This window comes from Canis lupus, chromosome 18 (assembly GCF_048164855.1).
Source record: "Canis lupus baileyi chromosome 18, mCanLup2.hap1, whole genome shotgun sequence".
Taxonomy (NCBI): domain Eukaryota; kingdom Metazoa; phylum Chordata; class Mammalia; order Carnivora; family Canidae; genus Canis; species Canis lupus.
The window spans coordinates 53,896,953-53,918,402 of NC_132855.1; the positions used below are offsets into that span (position 1 = coordinate 53,896,953).

The 21,450-nt window shown below is 41.6% G+C and overlaps 1 protein-coding gene across 10 annotated transcripts in view; it reads left to right on the plus strand.

Moving 5' to 3' along the window:
- The window catches only part of NRF1 (nuclear respiratory factor 1), a 135,886-nt gene that overhangs the window by 103,583 nt on the left and 10,853 nt on the right, over positions 1 to 21,450 (plus strand). For 8 of the 10 annotated variants that reach the window (XM_072784540.1, XM_072784547.1, XM_072784542.1 and 5 more), the window contains one exon: positions 283 to 407. In XM_072784540.1, coding sequence (XP_072640641.1) covers positions 283 to 407 — 125 coding nt within the window. Of the gene's footprint in view, positions 1 to 282; positions 408 to 14,587; positions 14,676 to 21,450 lie in introns of all 10 variants that reach the window. The other 2 variants (XM_072784549.1, XM_072784546.1) reach the window with 1 other exon arrangement.

Sequence of the window (21,450 nt, forward strand, 5' to 3'; positions counted from 1 at the left end):
TTCCTCTGCCTAGTTTCTGCCTCTCTCTGTGTCTTTCATGAATAAACAAACAAACAAACAAACAAACAAATAAATAAATAAATAAATAAATAAATAAATAAATAAATAAATAAATTACTCTGGTTCTATCCAGCAGCACTGGACTTATGTATTCACTGGTAGGCTCATACCCATGGAGCAAGTAGGGAGATCCAAGGACGGGTTAGAAGGGTGGTTTGTCTGGCTTCAGTGCTGTACCTTTATTCATCTTACCCACCCCCTCTGCTGTTCCTGTGCCCACAGTGAAGCCGCTGCCCATGCTGTCGCCACACTGGCCGAGGCCACCTTGCAAGGGGGGGGACAGATCGTCCTGTCTGGGGAAACCGCAGCAGCTGTCGGAGCACTTACTGGAGTCCAAGATGCTAATGGTAAGAGAGCATAAATATTTTATTGAATATCTTCCCTGTTTCCACTTAAACCTTCATGACATGACTGACAGCAGGCCCTTCAGAAAGAGATCGAGCTTTGTTTTGAGTTTTTCTTTATTGATAGGCAATAGATGCCTAGCGAAATTCTAGGAGCCTCTGATTACTTTCACTAGTAGGAGACTTGGGGTTTGCTGGAAGGAAATGCCATGAAAATGGCTATCTAACTGAATTGTTTATTTGAAAAATATTTTGCTGTGATAGAACTGAGAGGTACTTTAAAATTTGCTATGGGGCACATTTTGTCCTTTACTCTCCCCTGGGGGTAGATCAAAGGACCTGGGGGTCTTTTGCTATAGCAGAGACCCTCCTATGGGCGAGTGCATTGTGGTAAGGTAGTATGTTCTATCTCAAGAAAGGCACCACCATCTCACACAGGGTAAGCCAGCAAGCTGTGATGAAGGCATTTTTCTGATTGGTGCCATGAGTCCACCTCTTGGTGAATGTGGCCTCACCAAGGACCTCTGGATTTAGCCAATCCACGCCACCACCCTGCCCTTCTTTCCCAGCTCTTTGACTTACTGAATATTATTGATTTCCCGAATAAAGAAAAGGGATAATGTTTGTGGAAATATGGTGGCAAAAATTTATAACTCTAGCCCAGTTCTTTGGATCCACTTCAGCAGGCTCTGGAAGTCAGTTACCAAGACTTGGGCTGCCAGGGGAAGTGCCTCAGAAGTCTGGGTCAAAGAGAAGGACCAGCCCCGTTCTGTGACACTCTGTGATTATTTATTAAACTATATGTGGTGTGTGTGTGTGTGTGTGTGTGTGTGTGTGTGTTATAATTAGGTTAAGTAGGACAAAATTAGGTTAAGCAGGGCAAATGAATTAGTCCATGATTTTTAGATTTCTTTTTAGTCTTGAAAAGAGAATAAATAATAACATATTCTTATTTAGACAGAAAGTTCCTTAATGACATCAGTGGCTAAAAGAAAATTTCCTGGCCCTTTTTAAAGGATGGGTCCCTTATAAGTGAATAATGTCAGTTGGAAAAGTCTTTGAAGAAGACTGTATCCTCCTTTGGAAGAGAGAAGAGGAAAGTACATGTGTCTATCACCCAGAAAGAAAATAATATAGGAAATGTAAAGAGCCCCTGTGACTCCTGAGAATCATTTTCTTAAACAAACAAAAATCAAATACTACAACTACACCCTGCTTTTTCTGTAGGGTTAGAGGCTTCCATGAACTAACCCTAACAGAGATAGACTTGATTTTAGCCAGAACATTGCAAGTTAAAGGGCATGAAATGGACCATAGGTAGACTTAAGGAAAACCTCCCTCTTTAGCTAGAATCCTATCCCTACTTCCTTACTTTATGCTATTCCTCTTCTGAGTCCTAATCTACCTTGAACAGATAGAATATCTGGCTCTGTGACATTCTTTTGAAGCACAGATTGCTGTTATTCACCATAGAACTGCCACAAATACTTCTTTGCCTGGGTCTGATAGGAGAATGTTCTCCCTTCTAATGGTCTTGACCTGTCTGGGCTAGGAGAATAGACAGCTTTCTAGTTCTGGCTTCTTCTCAGATGAATTTATAAATAAGTATAAGGACCCTGGTGGTCTCTGGCCAAGTAGACCCATTCAGCTATACAGTAAAGATGAACCACACCCACTACCGTTGATTCCTGGAAACTGCCTCGTTTCAGTAACCTTGGGGTATATGAATCGGTTGTGTTGATTTCATGTAGTTGGCTGTGTTGGTGGTAAGAGAAAATTCTGGTCTACATACTAAAAGCCAGTGGTTCCCAAAGAAGGCCATCCCCAGTTTGTGACTGCCAACACGTGCTGAACTACAACGTGGGAGTTAGAGTTAGCACATTTTCAGCACAGCTTTCCACATCAATCCAGGATGTCGAGGTGCACCTTACCCCAGCAATTTTAGGGGAAGGCCAATCATTTCATTTCTCCCTTGGAAATCGGGAAAATGAATCAAATATTGAATATGATCCAAATAATTCTGATGTTCCTTCTGCCTTCTGTCTTAGACATTTTACCCAGAATGCTATAGAGTTTACTGTGGGACAGGAACCATATTTTTCCCATGTAAATAGATGATTAGTATCTGGATAGACTTTCAGGGATTCTCTTTTTATTATTCTTTCAGATTATGTCCTATTGCCAAAGCTTGTCCCTTCTGTGATGACAGCCTTATGATGTCTGCCAGTAGACCAAGTTTATTATCAGGAAGAGTTCTATCAGGAAGAACCAGATGGTAGCAGAACTAGGTGCTATTTAGAACGCCACTAATAGAGAAAAGGAAATACATCCGATTCCAGAGTATGATTTAAATAAAAATCCTCCTAGCAGACAACTTTTCTAGGAGCAATCTGGATATTGTTTAGGCCTGAAGCAGAGGGAGTTTTTGTGTCTTCTGGGATGGAGAACCATTGTGTGTAGAGCTTGATGGAGTATGGAAACCAGTGAAAGATGTCCAGGCAGCAATGATATACAAAGCAGTGTCCTGTAGGACAGTAGTTTTCAAGATAATGACCCATGTATATGTGCAAGTTTAATTTCTGGGTCACCAAGGGAGGTTGGACAGAGACCTTGCACCCTGAAGATGGCACCCTGGGACTTTGCCCCACCCCAGAACTAAGGGAACTGCTCAGGCATTAGTATACTTTATTTCATTTATGCTCTCCCTTTTTTGATAGCGTTACTAAATGGGTCTTTGATCTCTCTTTAAGATGGAATTTTATGGTTTGGTTCGATGGAAAGTTTTTTATAGGTGTCTTCTTTTCATTGAAGTGCAGGTAGAGTTGCCTAAGACTGGGGAAGGCCCGTCCATGAGTGCCTTCCTTTCGTCTTCTCTTGTCTGTCCTTTCCTTTCCTTACCCCTTTCCTTTCTTTTCTCCTTTCCTTTCCTTTCCTTTCCCTCATAGTCATTCCTTGTGCCCCCTTCCCCGCAACGCCTTAATATAAAAGGTTGTGCAATCTGTAAAGGCAAGCCTACACAAGGATAAAGGGACTCTGTGACTCATAGTCACCTCTCACCTGACCTTGCCACCCATGGTTAGCAGTCTTTGGGCAACCAGCCCTACACATATTTTTTTCTTCCATCCTATTTCAGTAAAAATAATTAAAAATAGGAACTATATTGACCTTTGGCCAATTCTTTTGAGGTGCTGTTATGTCTGAGATCATATTGCATATTCATGGAGCTGTCTTTTATTCCTAAAAGCTAGATGGGGCGGGGGGGGGGCGGTTACTGAACAGATAATTCATAGTTAATCAATACAGATAATGGGAATCATCTGCTTCAACTGTGGTCCCATTAAGCCTCTTACCAGAGCTGCTAAGAAAGTATCCTATATTAAAGATATAACCCCTTAATTTTTTTAAAGATCTTATTTATTTATTTGAGAGAGAGCAAGCAAGAGAGAGAGAGAGCAGGCGCACAAGCCAGAGGAGAGGCAGAGGGAGAGGCAAAGAGAGAACGAGAAGTAGACTCCTGTGCTCATCAGGGAGCTGATATGGGCTCTATCCCAGGACTCTGGGATCATGACCTGAGCCAAAGGCGGATGCTTAACTGACTGAGCCACCCAGGCACCCCAAAATATAACATCTTTAATTATATATGTTGCAAAGTTTTTTTTTCTCCAGTTTATTTTTGTCTTTTGCCTTTACATTTACATAGGTCCCAGATCAGATACATATATATATGCTTCTATGGTCTCATTTTTTATTTTAAATACTATAAAATATCTACAGTTTATTTTGGAATATGGCATTAAGTGGGAATCTGAATTGATTTTTCCCCCTACATAATCCATTCCAGTACCATTTATTCAATAAAAAGATTGAAGTCCATCTTTTCTCAACTGATTTGAAATGTCATTTTTATCATATGCAGAATTCTTTTTTCTTTTTTTTAGTTTTTTATTTTAATTCCAGTGTAGTTAAATTAACATAGTGTTTTTTAGTCTCAGATGTACGATATAATGATTCAACAATTCTGTACTTTACTGACTGCCCATCATGATAAGTGTACACTTAATCCCCTTCACCTATTTCACCCCTCCCCACCTCCTCTCTGGTAACCATCATTTTGCTCTCCATAGTTAAGAGTCTGTTTCTTAGTTTGTCTCTCCTTTTTTCCCCTTTATTTTTTTATTTTATTATTTTTTCTTTACATTCCACACCCAACATGAGGCTGGAACTCACAACCCTGAGATCAGGAGTTGCAAGCTCTACTGGGCATCCTGCTTTTATTTCCCTTTATTCATTTCTTTTTTTCTTAAACTCCACATGTGTGAAATCATATGGTATTTGTCTTCCTGACTTATTTCCCTTAGCATTATAATCTCTAGTTCTATCCATGTTGTTGCAAATGGCAAAATTTCATTCTTTTTTTATGACTGAATAAAATAATATTCAGGTGGGAATAATATCCCACCTCTTCTTTATCTTTTCATCTATTGGATGGATGCTTGAGCTGCTACCATAATTTGGCTATTGTAAATAATGTTGCTATAAACATCGGGATGCATGTATCCCTTTGAATTAGTGCTTTTGTATCCTTTGGGTAAATACCCAGTAGTAGTACAATTACTGGATCCTAGAGCAGTTCTATTTTTAACTTTTTAGGGGCCTCCATACTTTCTTCCATAGTGGCTGCACCAGTTTGCATTTGTTGTTGCAACAACACTTGTTGTTTCTTGTGCTTTTGGTTTTAGCCGTTCTGACCAGTGTGAGATGGTATTTCATCGTAGTTTTGATGTGCATTTCCCTGGTAATGAGTGATGTTGAGCATCTTTTCATGTGTCTGTTGGCCATTTGTATGTCTTCTTTGGAGAAATGTCTGTTCATGTCTTCTGCCCACTTTTTAACTGGGTTGTTTGTTTTTTGGGTGTTCACTTTTATAAGTTTTTTTATATATTTTGGATACTAACCCTTTATTGGATACGTCATTTGCAAATATCTTCTCCCATTCAGTAGATTGTCTTTTAGTTTTGTTGTTTCCTTTCCTGTGCAGAAGCTTTTTATTTTGATATAGCCCAAATAATTTGTTTTTGCTTTTTATTTCCCTCACCTCAGGAGACATACCTAGAAAAATACTGCTATGGCTGATGTCAGAGACGTTACTGCCTATGCTCTCTTCTAGGATTTCTATGGTTTCGGTCTTACATGTAGGTCTTTAATTCATTTTGAGTTTATTTTTGTGTATGGTGAAAGAAAGTGGTCCAGTTTCTATTTTTTGCATGTAACTGTGGAGTTTTCCCAAAACCGTTTGTTGAAGAGACTGCATTTCTCCTGTTGTACAGTCTTGCCTCTTTTGTCAAAGATTAATTGACTATATAACCATGGGTTTGTTTCTGGGCTTTCTGTCCTGTTCCATTGATCTTTGTGTCTCTTTTTGTGCCAGTACCATATTGTTCTGATTACTGTAGCTTTGTTTTTCTCTTTCAAGATTGTTTTGGCTTTTCAGGGGTCTTTTGTGGTTCCATACAAATTTTAGGATTATCCTAGTTCTGTGAAAAATGCCTTTAGTATTTTTATGCATAATTCTTAAATAGACTGTACAAGGTCTTTTGTGTGGATTTTCTATTTCCATTCATCTATTTGTTTTGTTCTTTATAGTATAATATTTTATTGTGGTATTATTATTAGCAGTTAGTGAAAGGCCTATCTCCAAATTTGGAAAAAATTCAATCAAAATTCCAAAAAGATTTGTGTGGTGGGGGGTGTGATCTTTACAGTGATTTTAAAGTTCATTCAGAAGAATTAAGCCTTTTTTCCCCTTAATTTTACTTCCAGTGTAATTAACATATAGTGTTAAAGCCTTATTTTAATTTAACTAATTTAAGTGTTCTCCTCTCCTTCTGCCCCATAGGGCAGGGGAAGTGGGGAGTATTCATTATCACAGAGATGGACCAGGAGTGGGAAGCAAGTGCTCTTAATACTGCCCCAGTGAAATGAATGAAACACTAATTGTTGCTGGAGGAGACACTGTCCCTGTAGTTAGACCAAAACAGGTGCGTCTTTCTAGATTAAGAAATTGTGGCTGTCTGTTCTGTTGATGCAGAATTCTATAGAGGCTCAATTCTTACCCTTTGAAATTTTAATTTCCCGTTTTTCCCTCAATTTCAATTTTGTTTTTGTGAGGGTGAGGCACAGCCCCCCTTCCAGAGTACTCCGAGCTAGGAATCTGCATTCTTTCCCACTTTTGACCTTGCTTTCTGTCTCTCAATTCCATTGTCTTATTAATTTTATTTATTTATAAACATTTATATAGTGCTTGCTGTGTGGAAGCCCTCTGCTAAGTGTTTTATGTGCATTGACTTACTTAAGACTCAGAATAATCCTATGAGGTAAACACTGTTACCCCATTTAACATATGGGGGAACTGAGACATAGAGTTTCAGTAACTTGGCCAGGTTCACACAGAGAGTGGCAGAAGTGGAATTTGAATTCAGGCAGTTGGCTTCTGCACCAATCAGCTATGCTGCCTCCCTTTGATGTGACTCCACAAATACAGAGTGATGACATCTCCCAGCATCCAACAAATAAGTTTGGGAATGTCAGGCCTTTCTCCCCATCCCTGCTAGAAGCCACTTGCCTTTGTCGAGCTTGGCCATAGTGCCCTCCTCTGCCCCAGCTGTCCCTGATGGCTGTAGGGGGCCTATGGTGGTTTCTGATGTCAAGTGCTCCTCTCTCCAGCAGCCCTCCTCTCTGCGGGCATGCACTTCCCTTTGCTAGCCTGGGGAGCCCATAGGTCTGTGTTTCTCCAGGTGCAGAAATTATAGAACCATTCAATGATCAGTTATCACATTTAGTGAGATCACTTTGTAATTAGTGAACATGTCTTCTTCATTTGATTGAGGAGGGGGTGGGTGTCGTTTAGAACCAAGGACATTGTTTGGGGGCAGGGAGTAGATGATGTTCCCAAGGAAGTAAGCCCAGCTTATGAGTTGTTTCCTCACCTCCTAAAGCTTCTTTCTAAGCCCATCTGCCACCATTCAGTTTATGCCAGAGTTCTTTCAGCATTCCCCCCTTTCTCTAGGGAAGTAGGAACCGAGGTGGTAGAAAGGGCTCTGGGGAATGTACATTTCTGCCCAGAGCTAGTTGGTGGCTAATTTTTTTCCCCTGCTCCTGACTGTGCCTTTCCTTTGGCTCTGCCTCTAGCCCTTGATTGGGTCACGCCAGAGAGTTTAGAAAATGCATCTTTCTCCACTACCTGTGCTGTCCTGACTGAGACCTGGGGCCAGCTACTTTCCTCCTGCCCTGGATGGGGAGAAGTGGACTAGAGGGCTGGAACTATTTAAAAATTAAAGCTGATTACAAGGCATTAACATTATACTCACAGAAAGAGCAACCGTTCTCATTTCTCTGCCATGCAATATGTCCCTCTTTGTTCTGACAAAGCAACAGTCCCGCTGCCTGAGGGTCCCCCGTAAGACTCATCAACATAAACTTCCTACAACTAGAAGACCCCACTCAAATCTTGCTACACTGTAAAACAAGTGTGCATTTTACTACCCATTTCAACTGCCAAATCAAGCTAAATCAGTTTTTAATTCCTTTAGAAAAAAAAATTCTCTTCATACTGAACATGTTTTCACCTTTCACCTGGCTACTTTTCTTTGACCCTATTCAAAACTTTAAAAAATAAGTGTATTTCTCCAGTGTAATTTAATCTTAACTATGCTCATTGGAATACTTTTTTAAAAAATTTTTCATCTTTTTATAGCAAGAGGGATAAAAGAGTAGATAGATGGATGAGTACAGAAATATGAAGTTCAGATAAGAGAGCAGGATTCCTGGGTGGGGTTTTTGCATGAGAGATTGGAACACACATTCCTATTCCGCAAGGCCTCCCAAGTGAGACAGGACAGCAGAAAGTTCTGTTCTGTACCTATTATGAAGAGGTAAGTGCAGCTGGATCTGAAGGAGGCAGCATGTGTGCTTTAATTCTCTGTGGAAACCCACTTTATATGTATTATAAGGACATTAGGGCATCCTTAACCTGGGGTCTTAGACCATGAGAAATTCTATGTAAATTTTTTATAGTTTTCTGGGATCCATAGCTTTGATCATATGTGCAAATAGAGAACCCCTCCCCCCACCCCACCCGGCCTCTGGCAAAAGGATTAAGAGCTTCTGCCATAAAAAGTGGTGGCCAGGGTCATTCAACTTTGTGGATATCTGGTCTAGTGCTGAGAGTAAGAGGGGCAACGGAGATGGGAGGGTCTGCCGGCCTAGCTGCTTACTCTGAAAGCTACACTACCAAGCTCTCTGATCTTGAACAAGCAAATTAACCTCTCTAAGCCTTAACTATAAAATTAGGCTAATGGTAGTTTCCTGCTCATGAGGTCAGTGTGAGAATTAAACAGAATGATTCCTGTAGAGTGCTTAGCATAGTGCTTGGCACGTACACTATAAACATAAAACTATCATTAGCTGTCTACATCAGTTTCATCTCCCAGAATTTCATCATTCCCCAGAATATGTTCAGTTGTAATTCAGAATGCAAAATACGATTGTGTTTTCCTGTCTTTAGGACAGATCCACATGCTTACCTTATACAGTTGAAGAATTTATGCTCCAGAGGTAAATGCTGCAGAAATGGGAGATCATAAGCTCTTTCTGGGTGGCCTTGAGTGAAGGAAATTGAAGGGTTTTTGATTGAAGGTGACATTGTTTAACAGCTCATGGATTTGGTTATATCACTGTCCTTGGGCAATGGCTGCTGTTCTTTACCAGCTCCTAGTTTGCTGCTGTGGTTGATGTGGCTGGCCTCTGTTACTCCTAAGGGCACAATCTCTTGTCACATCTTACAGCTGCATTATATTTCCATCTCCATCATGAAGGAGGATTTTTTTCACTTTTTTCCTTATTCTCACTACCATCATCATCCATTATTATTCATTAAATGTCCTTCTCTTCCAGCTCTTTAAAAAATAAGAGGTAAAATGCCTGTCCTCATCTTGATAAACTATAGAATACATCTCTCATCCTCCCTTTATCTATGCTCCTCATTCTCTGGACACATTAGTAAATGGACTTGTTCTCAAAAGAGTCAATGGAGATGTCAGTATTAAATTAATTTAGGGGATGCCTGGGTGGCTTAGCCATTGGGCCTCTGCCTTTGGCCCAGGGTGTGATCCTGTGGTCCCGGGATCGAGTTCCGCATCAAGCTCCCTGCATAGAACCTGCTTCTCCCTCCACATCTGTCTCTGCCTTTGCCTCTCTCTTTCTGTTTCTCTCATGAATAAATAAATAAAATCTTTTTTTTAATTTTTAAATTAATTTAGGAGATATGTCAGTGTTGCTTCTCCAGAAAGGTGCTGGTAGGGGTACCTGGGTGGTTCAGTCATTTAAGCAGCTGCCTTCGGCTCTGGTCATGATCTCTGGGTCCTAGGATCCAGCCCTTCAACAGGCTCCCTGCTCAGTGGGGAGTCTGCTTCTCCCTCTGCCTCTGCGCTCCCCCCCACCTTGTGCTCTCTCTATCTCTCAAATAAATAAATAAAATCTCTTTTTTTAAAAAGTGCTGGCGTGCTATTCTACTATGCACTAAATCACTTTTTGCCTCGCTATTTTAATTAACGTTTAAACAAAGATATTAAGTTTTATTGTAAAGGTACATTTTCAGTCACCATAACATGCAATAATAGCTTTGAAATGAGCTGTTACATTTTTTGCTACTATATTATTTGTCCCTTTAATCCAAAGATAGTGAGTTCAGTCCTCCTGGACTTGAAGCAGGCAAACAGTTTTATATGAGCTAGGAGTCCTAGGCTATAAGCCTCCTCCCATCCTTAAAGTCCCCAAAGAGCAGTACCTTTGGCAGCTATGGGCTTTTAGACTACCCTTCTGTAGAGTAAATGACTCTTTTTCCACTGACAGGAAGACCAGAAGGGAAGCTCAGATACTAGAATGGCCTCAGTCCAACCAAGCTGAGGTCTTACCTATTCTGTCATAAAAAGCAAATGAAGATTTATGTGCCGTACAGCTTTTTTCCCTTTAGAATCCTAGGTCTTTTTTATTTTTATGTACTTTTAAAAAAATTTTTTTTTAAGATTTTATTTATTTATTCATGAGAGACAGAGACAGAGGCAGAGACACAGGAAGAGGGAGAAGCAGGCTCCATGCAGGGGGCCCAATATGGGACTCGATCCTGGGACTCCAGGATCACGCCCTGGGCCGAAGGCAGACACTCAACCACTGAGCCACCCAGGCATCCCAAAATATTTTATTTTTAAGCAATCTCTACACCCAACATGGGGCTTGAACTCACAACCCCAAGATCAAGAGTAGCATGCTCTATTGACTGAGCCAGCTGGGTGCCCCTGGTATTATAGGTCTTTTTTAAATGGAGGGGATGGTAGAGCATATTCACAAACCTGGAAAGATTTACTTCTTAGAAGGAATCAGATGAGGATGGCTCAGAAAAAAGAGGGCTGAGTACAGGAGGGCCTGTAGCTGGGGAACTGCAGCAGCCCTGCGGCCAGCACCCAGGGCACAGATGCTTCATGTGGACAATCTGTGGACAGATGTGGACAACACACTTTCTTTGCAAACAGCATTTCCCTATTTAAGTCAGGTAACTCTTTTCTTAAAGTGCATAGTTTTCATTCTGGAAAACATGTTGATAGATGTCTTACCAGGAAAATAACTCATTATTGCTCTATTTTTGCTTTTTGATTATGAGCATTGACCATCATTATTTAGGACCTTCATCATTTTCTTTTCTTTCTCCTTTTTTTCCTTTTCTGTTTTAACTGCTATGGCCACCACCATCACCATAACCCCCCTTGCCAGTGACTAAGCAAGAACTCTCTGCATTATTCTACTTCACCCAGTAAAGCGGGTAGAACAGAGCTTATAAGGCGCTATTTTGCAGGGGCAGCTAAAGCTGGGACTTGCCTACTCAGCAACTAAATGGTGAAACTGGAAACCAAACCCAGTTCTCCAGTACTCGCTACTGCCCGATGTGGTTCCCTTCCTTCCTCTTCAGTCCTTCTTGCCAACCAAGGAGGTCAAGGAGATATAAAACAAGTGAAAACCATTGTCTTTATTATTCATCTGATTCAACTGTTCTTTGTGTGGGTCACTGTTCTGCAGAATTGTTTTAAGGAGTGATTATAGCCATATTTTACTCACTTTAGAAGCCAGTGTCATGGGCAGCCTAGGTGACCTAGTGGTTTAGCGCCGCCTTCAACCCAGGGCCTGATCCTGGAGACCCAGGATCAAGTCCCACATTGGGCTCCCTGCACGGAGCCTGCTTCTCCCTCTGCCTGTGTCTCTGCCTCTCTCTCTCTCTCTCTCTCTCTCTGTCTCATGAATGAATAAATAAAATCTTAAAAAAAAAAAAGAAGAAGCCAGTGTCATGATAACTCTTAGCAGAGACAAATAAATAAATGGCATCAAAACCTAAGATCTACAGGTATACTGTCTAATACAGTAGCTACAATTGTGGCTGTTTGAATTTAAGTGTAAGTTCATTAAAATTAAGTTAAATAAAAAATGTAGTTCTTCAGTCACAGCTACATTTCAAGTACTCAAAAGCCATGTGTGGCCTGAGATACCGAATTTTTTATTCTAATTTATTCACATTTAAATGCAAATAGGCATGGGGCTCCTGGGTGGCTCAGTCTGTTAAGTCTCTGCCTTTGACTCAGGTCATGATCCTGAGGTCCTGGTAGTACCACATTGGGCTCCCTGCTCAGCAGGAAGTCTGATTCTCCCTCTCCCTCTGTCTCTCCCCCCACTCCTGTGAGCTCATCTGCATGCACCACTCACTCTCTCTCTCAAATAAACAAACAAACAAATAAATAAATAAATAAATAAATAAATAAATAAATAAAATCTTTAAAAAATTTTAATGTAAATAGCCACTTGTAGCTAGTAGCTACAATAACAAACTGCACAGAAAACAACATTTTAATCATTGCAGGAAGTTGTATTGGTTAGCACTAATCCAAAGGCTATAGCAGAAATACTATTCTCTTCTGGCAAGTTGTATCCCTTCTGCACAGGGAAGGACAACACCAATACTTCATGATCCTTGCCTCCCAGTGACCTCACCTCATAGACAGCATGGCTTTGCTTAAAAAACAAAACACTACCATGTGACTGCAGTAATCCGCAACCAGTAAACAGCTGGGCAGGAGGGTTGCAAGAAGAACTGGCCTATTTTTGTGCACCGCAGAGTCCTGAGCAGGAAAACCTGAGACAAGAGGCAATGGAGGGGTGCCTGGGTGGCTCAGTTAGTTAAGCATCTGCCTTCAGTTCAGGTCATGATCTCAGGGCCCTGGGATAGAGCCCCAAGTCAGTTCCCTGCTCAATGGGGAGTCTGTTTCTCCCTCTAGCTCTGCCCCTCCTCTTGTTCATCCTCTTTCTCTTTCTCTCTCTCAAATAAATAAAATCTTTAAAAAAGAAGGGGAGGGAACACCTGAGTGGCCCATTGGTTGAGCATCTGCCTTCAGCTCAGGGCATGATCTTGAAGTCCTGGGATCAAGTCCTGCATCGGGCTCTCCCTGGGGAGCCTGCTTCTCCCTCTGCCTATGTCTCTGCCTCTCTCTGTGTGTCTCTCATGAATAAATAAAATCTAAAAAAAAAAAAAAAAGGCAATGAAGACACCTAGACCCACCTCCTAGTCTCTTTATGCACGACCTAGGCCCCTTACACATTTCCACCCAGATGCCTTACAAGTGCAGATTTCTCTTCTTGACTGCAGGCATCTTGAGGCTAGGTGCTTTAATGATTTATAATGACCCCCAAAAGGATAAAATATCCAGAGCCCAGTGGGTCACAAGGCTGAAAGAATTCATTACTATTGGATAAACTCCAGACTTTACAATGAAAACATGACTGCTTCTGAGATAAGAACATAGAGGTGTATACTGGGGCTCTCAATTCTAGAATACTCAGATTCACAGTTTTCTGCCCCATGTGTGTTACTTCCTAGCCCTTTTATAGCACTGAAGCTTGTCCTCCTTCCCAACTCCCTTCATAGTTACCTCCTAAAATCCAAAATGCCTTCCCGAATAGCTGCCAGAGGGAAATGGCAGTTTTTCTGGCTCCCCGCTTTTGCCCATCCAGGGAGATATGTCGATCACACTAATTTTAGGGGCCAGCAGATAGCACAGAATATTTAGTTCCACTCTCTTTAGTGCCTGGAGCATTGTAAGTATGCCATAACTGTTAACTACTATTACTACTACTACTGTTGTTGTTATTAAACACACTGAACGGGAAGGAAATTAATCTGCAGAGGGTTCGATCTTATCTCCTCTGGGACACATTCTTAGGATCTGGTCCAGTAAGCCTTCATTTGGAGGGAGCAGGGAATGGATGTCATGCTGAGAATCCCTGCTTTAGAAAGCCTCTGTTACTGATAAAACATATTGTGTCCCTCAGGCATGCTAGAGAAACAAAAGTAAGATTCAGTAATCCAGAATGACCAAGTCTTTCCTGTCACTCATCAGACATAGCCCCCACAGCTGGAGGGGTTTCTAATTATCAGGGTTCTCTGGTGCCATTGTCTCCCGTAAAAATACTGACCTGTGGATACCTCCAGAAGGACCAGGCTGTGTCTTGAAAGAGTGTGATGTTTAGATTCGTCTTTCTCCTTGCAGAGTTGGTTAGTCCAGAGAGGGGTGTATTTTCTCCCCTATACCATTATAAATGAGGGTGGCTTCAGGCATTCATCATTTATACACCAGAAATTGCTTAAGTATTACTCTGCTACTTGAAAACTTAAAGACTGCAGAAAGGGAGAGCCTTTACAATGAAATGACAGACCACTACACACTGGTCTCTATTCTTAGTGTTCATCTGAGCGATGGCCATGTCCTTCTGAGGTAGCTTTTAGGTACTTTCCATATTAAAAGCTGAATGCCTCCAGAGTTGGCCCCTCAGGTCCCCAGAGGGAATTAGCAATCCAGGTCAGCATGCCTTCACTACTCCTCCATCTGATGGTGTCAGGTATTCTCAGCTTGGGGAACTTGGTGAGCCAGGGACATTCTGGGCAAAGGACTCAGGCCAGAGCTTCAGAGCAGAGATTCCCAAGAAGCAGTGCCTGCCACTTGGTAGATGGACTGACCAGTCTCCTCTCAATCCCCAATGTCATGAGGGCCAAGTTACATGTTTCCTTATCTCATTCTCCTTCCCTTTAGGTCCCCACATCTTTCTGAGTCTTTGTATTCGAAAGACAGATTCTGGTCTTAGATGATTCCAGCAGAATCTTGGTGCCTGTCATTGCAGGTAATATTCTGTAAAGGGAATTTTTTTTTTTTTTTGGCATACCAAATCCGGAGCCATAATTGGACAACTTTAATTGGAGTCATTTCTATTTAATACATAGATGAAAAAGTAGGTTTTAATTGAGCATGTAAAAAGTGGATTAATCACTGTTCACACAAGAGCGAGACTATCATTGACAGGAAAAACTCCAACAGAATGAAGTCTTTAAGGTCCATGTGGAAAGTAGACTTTCCTTTTTTTATTTATGCTTCTTCCATTAGGATTTTGAAGGAATGTCAGCACACTGTTATTAACTCTGATAGCTTGTACATCGCAGCCAGTATGGTTTAGGGCCCTCTGGCTCTCAGATTACCTGTGTAAATACAGGGATTCACTTCCCAGCTCTACCATTTGCTTAATAAAGAGCGAATATGCAGAACCCAGCAGCAGCAGCAGCCTGGCAGAGCCGTAATCTGAACAGGATAAACACGCTTCCTTTTTGTATGATGCTTTCTCCCCATCCTCCTGCCAAGAGCAGGATATCAAATGAAGGGGAGGTTGTGGTTGGAGTCAGTAAAGTGAATGTCTAAGTGGCACCTGCTCCATTCAACAGATCTGCTTTCCCGGGGCCTCCCACTGCACATCTGCTCCTGACAAAGCCTCTTTTCTCCTCCTGTTGGTCAGACTGAGCAGAGACCCAGCAAGGAGACATATTGGTTTTGCTTTGTCAGCACAAATGCCTGTGACATTATAATTACACCAAATCTTCATTATTAGAAAGGCCCCAATTTAGAGATTTTCAGAGGCTAAATGGGGTTTTCGAAGTGAAATTGATAAACACATCTTTTCCGTTGTAAAGCTAGCAATTGGATCTGAAAATCACTGAAGGGGTCTAAATCTGGAAACTGAGACACTGTTCTAAGTGAGACAAACCCTGCTATCAGATCGGCTCACGGAGCCGGCGTCCAGCAGTTCTTCAGCTTTTGTCCTGCCCAGCCTTTCTGTACTGCTCGTAGTCCTATACTGTAGAGCTATACTATATTGTTCTCAAATGTTGAAGTTTCTCACCTGGGGACTCTGCAGGGGGCCGGGAGGGAGGTATTAAAATAAGTTGATGGGGTAGAGCAGCAAAAGGGGGAAAAAAAAAACAATGACATAAATAAGGGAAATGTGAGGAAAACATATTTTAGGTGAATGCAGAGCATCCAGTTTCAGATTGAGTTTCTAGGTAACAAAGGCAACTCTTATCATGTTCTACAGTGTGTGTACAATTGAAGCATGTTTATGATGTGGAGTTGGCTCACTGGAAACTCTGGGAAGGTTTTAGAGCTGCACTGACTATTTAAACTTTAAATAAAGTCAAAGATTGAGTTCCTCAGTCCTATTGGCCACATTTCACGTGCTCTATAGCCACCATATTGGCCAGTGCACAAATAGAACGTGGCCATCCTTACAGTGAGTTCTGGTGGACAGCACTGTTAGAGATTAGTCTGAACCTTTTGAAATGTCTTGACCACTTTAGCCAGCCTTGGAGTTTCTGTTTCAGCTTTGTGGGAAGTGAAAAAGGGAATTTGCTTGGATGTTTTTGGAACAACTCCTTCCAGCTGTATTATTTAGAATGTGATCTTTATCTTCCCACCTTAAACAATTGTTTTCCTCCAAGAATCTCAAGTCCTTTCCCCATCCCTCACACACACTCAAAATAATAGTAATGAGTTATAACCATGAGAAAGGGCTTTAATCTTAGGAAGGTCCATTTTCAGCTGGCCTACTCCCTGGTCTATCCTTCCTTAAGCTTTCAAGGCCCTGCTGTTTGACTAACAAGAGTGCCAAGAATATGTATATGAATTCTTCATTTTGTGCACCATGTGGAGTAGGGTAGACCACTGAACTGGTGGTGCCTTCCATTTTTAGCAACTCTGGAGACCAAGGGCCAGATCTTGAATCTTGCTTCCTCTCTGTACCTGCCTCTGGTAGCCACTGCATGGTCGCTTTGACTCCTATGAGGAAACCTATATGAAATAACAAAACGAACTCAAATTTAGATCTTGTCCTTTTTTTCTCCAGAACTTAAATCATGTAAATATAACATTCCTCACAGCAGCCCTTTGAGACAGAGTAGTTGTCCATTTTATAAATGTAAAATATAGTCCACTCTCAGGAGCCACATACAGATTATCTGTCATGCAGATTAGTCATGACACATTTTAAATCCTTGGACAGTTTCTTTCAACAAGCTAGCATAAGCCCAGACCATCTCCTCCACCCCTCACCCAGCTGCTGGGTACTTAGGGAATACAAATTAGTTTTCATATTAGCTTAAAGGAGACATTATTAGGAAGTAAGTCTGCTATAAGAAAAGCACATCATAAATTCCAGTTTAGAAGGGGAGGTATCCGAGAAGTGGCCCACCTTCCCTTCAACACAACTAAGAGCTGACTGTAAGATCTGCTTTTACCAATATGCACACCTTTAGCACTCAGTGTGCTGGCATGTTGACCGAAGGGTTTATAAAACCCTCCATGGGAGATTGTCAAGAGATGGTTTTTGCACTCCGGACACCAGGACATACAGGGGAGGCAGTTTCCTGTGGCTGTTCCTCTGTAGCACATTCTCGTGGCTCATCTTGCTCAGTGCTTTTTGAAAGTTTTGTGTTGTTAGGGGTGCCTGGGTGGCTCAGTCAGTTGAGCATCTGCCTTCGGTTCAGGTCCTGATCCCAGGGCCCTGGGATCCAGCCCCTCATCTGGCTTGCTGATCAGTGGGGAATCTGCTTCTCCTTCTCCCTCTGCCTGCTGCTCCCCCTGCTTGTGCGTGCTCGCTCGCTCTCTCTCCCCTGTATTAAATAAATAAAATCTTAATAATAACAGTGCTCATTATATCACATGTGCTCCTTAATGCCTCTCATCCAGTTACCCTACCCCCCCTTCTTTTATTTAAAAATATTTAAATAAATAAATAAATAAATAAATAAATAAATAAATAAATAAATATTAATGCTTTAGGGACACCTGGCTGGCTCAGTCGGTAGAGCATGTGACTCTTGATCTCGGGGTTAGAAGTTCGAGCCCCATGTTGGGTATAGAGATTACTTAAAAATAAAATATTAAAAAAAAAAAATCAATCCTTTACATATTGCTCATACCCTGTCTACTGGTGCATAGACTTTAGGGACCTTGAGTGTCTTCCTTCTTCCCAGTGATTTCTTCTGAATTTTCCTAGGTATCTCCTGCCCTTCTCTGTACAGTCAAATCACATGTCCTCCTGAGCATACACATGTCCCACAAACTTTAGCTGAACACTTTTCTCTCCTGCCATTTTCAGTTTAAAGCCCTATTGGGTAGATCAGCAGGCCTTGGAGTTAGCTTGTTCAACCCCACATTGGGAGCTCGGCCTGTGGGGTAATATACCACAGTGGTTCGTTTTGAAGCACAAAACCCTGACTTCATTGATGTTCCTGGACACTCCCAATAATTTCAAAAGCAAACTGTGAAATTGTATCTCCAAAATATGTTTTGAAATACACTTACTAATAAAGGAAAAATGGATTCATTTTTAACATTTGGCTTGTGGGATGTGGGCAAGAGAAATTGCCTGGTGGTCTGAAAAATCAGGCAAAGGACAGAATTTCTGCTATGATAGTTATCACGGGAAGTGGTTTCTCCAAAACAGGGTTGACATCGTCTAGCAAGGGGGTAGAAAATCTTGTATGCCAAGAAGTGCCTGTTACACCAAGGCACCTAGGAGGCTGCTATCGGCTTCATGAGAATACTCAGTACGCCAGGTATAATACATATTTTAATCCATAAATCCCACAAATTCACCCAAAAGCCAGGGACTTAGAAAACACGGAAAAGAAAGATTAAATGTCCCAGAAGCAGCTAATATAACAGAATGACTGGGAGAGAAATACTTTTCTCTGTTTCCTCCTTGTCTTAGCATCAGGAGGGTTCCCTGGATCTCCTTGTCATTTGATATTGACATTCTTTTCATGACCTTCCCCTTCTTGCCCTGTAATTGTCTTCTTTCCATCTGGTCCTTGTTTGTTATTCTCAGCCTCTATCTGCCACCCGCCTACTGGACTAGCTTCTTTCCCTGAGTTCCTTTCATGTTCTCCCATCTCTACACCAGTACATACCATACCTAGTTTTCTTCCTTTAATAGTGGCTTGCCTTAGACATCAGTCCCTGGTGCAAATTCTTTTTCAAGTCTGCAAATAAGACTTTAAAGTACTTCCCTCCTGCCTGTCACCTCTTGACACACCTGAAGATAATGCTTGGTGGCTCTTCAAAAACTTCAGAACTGGCAGCCGCAGACTTTCTGCCCATGGGCCCTGTCCCTGTGCTTTAATAAAACCACCTAAAAATAAAACAAAATAAAACACAAAAACTGCAGAACTTACTTAGGTAATATAATTCATGGCTTTATTTCTTACTTATTTATTCCAGTCCTTTCCAATTGAAGTCTTCTGGTTCCCCATTTCAGCCAGCATTTTCCTGATACCTGTAGTCAGCTTTCACATCCGTAAACTACAGAAGGCATTATATTGTAATTTTTTCCTTTGGGTTTTAAGACTTCTTTCTCTTCGAGTGCCTGGGTGGCACAGTTGGTTGGGCAACCTACTCCTGATTTCAGCTTGGGTTGTGGTCTCAGGGTCATGGTATCAAGCCCCATGTCGGGTTCCACACTGAGTGTGGAGTCTGCTTAGGACTCTCTCCCTCTGCCCTTCCCCCTGCCTATGCTCTCTCCCTCCTCCCTCCCTCTCTCTCCCTCTAAAATAAATAAATCAGTCTTTAAAAATGTTTTATTATCTTCCAGAAAATGTTGTGTTTATTTGATAAATTTCTTTGTGTAGCTCTTTTTCTCTCACAACCATCAATATTTTTCTCCCAACTAAAGATATTTCCATGACCAACTTGGAAGGCCTTTGGGCTGAAAGATTCAGTTACAGCAAACAACAATTCCCAGAGGTTTCCCAGATTGTGAGGGCAAATGAAAGGCCCATTCTTCCTGAGGCTGTCTGTCCTGCTCTGTCTCGTCGCAGGGTGGAGTAGGGGGAGGGCAGTCTGGTTCTGGGTGACAGTGGCCAGGCCTGTAACTCTGTGCTCTGCTACACTTGAGCCTATGTCGTTATTATCTGGAGGGGCTTAGAAATTTATCAGAGTGATGATATCATATCCTACTGCCCCTGACCATATATTTAACATTCTCACTATTGACTAGCGGTTTCACCTGGATTATCTATTTACCAGTGCAGAGTCGGCAGTGATTCCATATATGTCACAGTGTAGATCCAGTGCCAGTTCTGACCGTCCATCTGCATCTCAGAAAGGAAGCTGCACGCCAGTCCATCTGCCCTGATTTCATGGCTTTTATCTCTAATCTTTACATCTTTGGAGGCCTTTGGCGAATGATGTGCTTCCTGGCAGGAACAAATCACTGCTGAAAGGAGATCTGTGCCGTCTCTGCTTTCATTTCTGTTTCCTGAGAGCTTTAGTCTAACGTCTGTGGCCCCACCAGACTTCATTCAACCTCTTGTTCAAAGTCATCTTTGAAAAGTAGCTGACATTTATAGTATACCTACTATGTGCCAGGAACTATGCCAGACCTTGCCTAAGTCAGTACATCTAGTCCTCGACAGCCCTGTGAGATTAGTGACTGCTATTTTACAGTTGAGGAAAGTGAGGTTCATAAGCCATTCAATGGCAGAGCCAGGAGTCACATGTAGTCTTTCTGACCAGCAAGCCTTTCATGGAAATAAAACAGCCTATTTTGGTATTAGCCAAACAGTATTTGGCTACCGTACCTTGAGTCTTGTTGTGAAAATCCTGCTACACTCAGGAGCAGAGTGAAAGGTTCCAAGGCCTTCTTCAGTCTATGGAAGCCAAAGCTGATAGGAATGTAACCAAGTTTCTAAAAAGCATGAAGAACACTATTCTATAGTCATATTTCATTATTAAGCATCTACTATGTTCAAGCTGCTCAGTATTTAAAGACATAGTCCTGCCAATGGTCTAAGCAAGCAGATTATAGAGAGAACAATAACTACTTGGAAACAGGTTAGCACAGAGCTGGTGCCAAATGATGGAGGGAGTAAAATCACAGAAAGGAAACCTGTGTGGGCTGTGCTATCTGGATGGACTCTGGGAAAGGTATGGAGACTGTTGGAAGAACAGGACTTGCATCAGCAGGGGATAGTGCTAAGCAGAGGGATCTGTCTGAGCAGACATATGTGGTGGCCAGGGTACAGTAAGGAGACAGGTACGGTTGTAATGAAGAGAGAATGTAGAGTATTTGTGGGAAAGGCTGATGTAATCCTTCAAACCAGCTGTTTGAACTTTATTTTTCCCATAGTAAACAGCCACCAAAAGTGAGGGTTTGTTTTGTTTTGTTTTGTTTTGTTTTGTTTTTTTTGGTGGGACAGGATAGCCATTGCTAAATGTTACTTCAGGAAGATTTAGCTAACTGTGATATGTAGATGTATTCATCAAATCACAGAACACTTAAGGAGTTAGCCTGAAGGAAAGTAAATTAATTCCTCTAGGTAAATAAATTGCAAATATACATACACACGTACACATGTCTGTGTATTCCATTATACAGTAGGTAAGTGATGAAACTCATTACCTCAGGAGAGGTCAGGAATAGAGTAGATCCGCTCATGAATGATAAATTCAGAGTGTGCAAGGCTGTGACCCTAACCTTTAAAGTTACTCTTATTGGCGCCCATGGTCTACCACAAAGCCTCCCCTGGTGCCACCATCAGAGACAGACCACTATAAACTCATGGCCTCCTGTT